The sequence below is a fragment of the Sinocyclocheilus rhinocerous genome, unplaced genomic scaffold (genome assembly GCF_001515625.1).
Source record: "Sinocyclocheilus rhinocerous isolate Xijiao unplaced genomic scaffold, SAMN03320098_v1.1 scaffold1719, whole genome shotgun sequence".
NCBI classification, from domain to species: domain Eukaryota; kingdom Metazoa; phylum Chordata; class Actinopteri; order Cypriniformes; family Cyprinidae; genus Sinocyclocheilus; species Sinocyclocheilus rhinocerous.
Genome location: NW_015664048.1, coordinates 306,035 through 309,070, shown reverse-complemented (window position 1 = coordinate 309,070; position 3,036 = coordinate 306,035). Strand labels below are relative to the sequence as shown.

At 30.1% G+C, this 3,036-nt stretch overlaps 1 protein-coding gene across 1 annotated transcript in view; it reads right to left on the bottom strand.

Moving 5' to 3' along the window:
* The window catches only part of LOC107729591 (solute carrier family 12 member 9-like), a 61,905-nt gene that overhangs the window by 20,933 nt on the left and 37,936 nt on the right, over positions 1 to 3,036 (bottom strand). Inside the window, exon 11 of the mRNA XM_016540171.1 lies at positions 2,370 to 2,520. Coding sequence (XP_016395657.1) covers positions 2,370 to 2,520 — 151 coding nt within the window. The remainder of the gene's footprint in view (positions 1 to 2,369; positions 2,521 to 3,036) is intronic.

Here is a 3,036-nt window from a genome sequence, read left to right as displayed (position 1 = left end):
AATCAATTTACACTATTTGAAAATAATATTTTATTTTAAAATGTGCACATTCACTCTTATTCGTATGTCTAATAGTCGAAAACGCAAACGTCTCGTCACGTCCATTTATGATTTACATGAATCATGATCGCATATTTTCAATTCGAAACGGCGAAATTTAATAAAAAGTTGAGTAGTTTGCATCACTAGATAGTCTATTACTGTCGGTCGCTGAACATTTCTATCGTAAAACAGTTTTCTAATACAGTACTACTGTACTTACATCTTTCCACGAACTCTCGTTGCGTTGTGACAGTAAGACCCGCCTTCTTTGATTTGATTGGCCATCTCGATAATTTTGACATTGACGAGAGCTGTTGGACCACTGAGGCAGACCAGCCTAAAAGTTTAACTTTTAAAACTTTGTCATCCTAACAACAAACCGCTTTACTCATTCTTACACACAGAGTCTTATACTGTCTATCAGCTATGACTATTTTAGTCTTTCAAAGGACTAAATGGGTGGAAAAACAGTAAAAAAAAAAGCGGTACTGCTCCCGAGGGAGGTAAAAGGGTCTAAATGACAAAGACAGAAGTTCAATATCTTCAGAACAGTAAGACTCCCGCACTGTGTAGTTCTTGCACCATCTCTCAGTGTATTGGCAAATATCACTGTTGGTATAGAGGCATCTTACAATTCATTGATTTTAATATTTAGTTTAAGTTTTAGTAATTTTGTCATGTGCATTTTTCTTTTTTATGATATCTTTCTTGCCTAAAATATGAAATACAACCAGAACACTCCAAAAACACAAAAAAAAATAAATTAGTTAATAAAATTGAAAAAGCAATGGAGGGAGGATGGGAAGGAGATTAAAGGAAAAGCAAATTGTATTTTTTGATTTTCATATTTTATGCAATAAAGAAATGGTAAAGAACAAACTAAAATTACTATGAAAACTGAACATATAAAAATAAAACATTATGAATGTATTGTTATATATAAATTCTAAATACTCATAAATAATAAAATAGTTAAAGTAAATCTTTATTAATATTTTGAATTTATATCTATTTAAAAATATAAATAAATATATATATTTATTTGTAATAAAATATTTTATTAAGATTTTATTTTCGTATTTTTTAAGAACTCTTTTTTTTTTTTTTGATGTAAAAGAAAAAAGTTGGAACTGTGAAACTTAAATGGAATTGCGACGAAGAAAGTCCGAATTTTGAGTTTATATTTAATTTTAATTGTGAGATAAAAAGTCGCAATTACTTTTTTTTTAAATTCCGTGGTAGAAACGGGCTTCAGTAGTTCCTTGCTGTTTTCTTGTAATTTTTTGTGAAATTTACTAGCATTTTCTGAGTCAAACGTGTTTGAGAATGAGACGGATATGAGAGATGCTGCTCTCTTCTGTGTGTGTGAAACACTAATGGAGGTTATCACAAGTTTAATAGTGCAGATCAGACAGTGTGACAAAGCATCAGCGCACGAGTGTGTGTGTGTGTGTGTGTGTTTCTGTTCCAGGTCATGTCATCTTGCTCTTCATGTCTAATGGCTGCAGCTCCCTCATAATCACAAAGTATTCTGGGAGTCAAAGAACCTTTAAACCAATCAGAGACTAATGACAGAGAGAGAGAGAGAGAGAGAAATGGGAAGGTAGGAAAGTGTAGGATGAGTTTCTGTTTCGTGAAAAGGAAATGTGTGAGAAAATTACAAACTTTGCCATAACAGGGTATGAACATGCTAATAAGATTATGAATATGCTCATTTAAGGGAGAAATGAGGAGTATATGGCAGCTTTCACACTGTAATGTAGAGCAGGAGTTTCAATCTACTGGAAGCCAAAGATCCTCAAATTATATTATCCTCATCTGAGGATGATTTTCTAAAAACAATTAAAGAGAAAATATTATTCTGAGGTAAAATATTATTTGCTAAATATTTGAATTTCTTTTCCTCAACTCACTAGTATTGTACTGTAGTATGAATTATGTATTTATTTTAAATAATTTAAATGTATATTTAAATAATTTAAATATATATTTTTATTAAAATAATTTTACAATCATTTAATTTTCTTATTTAAAAACTTGTATTAATATAAAAATGTCATAATTTTTATTTATTTATATTTCAATCCTTTTTCATTTTGAACCCTAATCATTTATTCATTTTTAATCTTATTTCTATTATTTATTTTGATCTAATTTTGATCTTTTTAATTTTATATATTTTTTAGTCTAATTTCTCATTATTTCATCTAATAATATTTTATCTTTTCTATTATTTGTTTATTTATATCTAATTTTTATTATTTGAATCAAATTTTATATTCATTTACTGCAATAATTGACAAGCACTCTGTTATTCCTGAACTCACCTGCACAAAGATCCAGGAGATCAGCACAGACACCCAGGGGTTCCCGCTGGCAGACGTGTGTTTGGCTGGAGACAGAAAGCGTCCTGAGAGACAGAGAGACGCCACACTGATCCCATATGATCTGAATTCATATTTCCACATCAAATAACAACTATCAGCAGATCAACAGATGAAGGTGAAGAACTGTTTCATAACAGATTAATTTAAACATACATTAAATAATTAAGACTAACAGGTAAAGTAAAATATAATGAGTGTATAGTGTAACATTTGGCGAAATGCTCTTCTCTAGACTTCATTTCTCTAATGAACTAACGAGCTGTAGACACTGATGACGTGCCTGAGGTCAATTAAATGCTGCGTAACATTTTGTTTACAAGTCTTCATTAGAAGGGAGTGTCCCAGTTCTTTTGGCAATATAGTGTGTGTATATATATATATATATATATACACTAACGGTCAAAGGTTTGGGATCAGAACGATTTTTTAATGTTTTTTACAGGAGTTTCTTCTGCTCATCAAGGCTGCATTTATTTGATCAAAAATACAGGAAAAACTGTAATATTGTGAAATATTATTATGATGTAAAATAACGTTTTACTATTTTAATATACATTCAAATCTAATTTATTCCTGTATTTTCAGCATCATTACTCCAGTCTTCAGT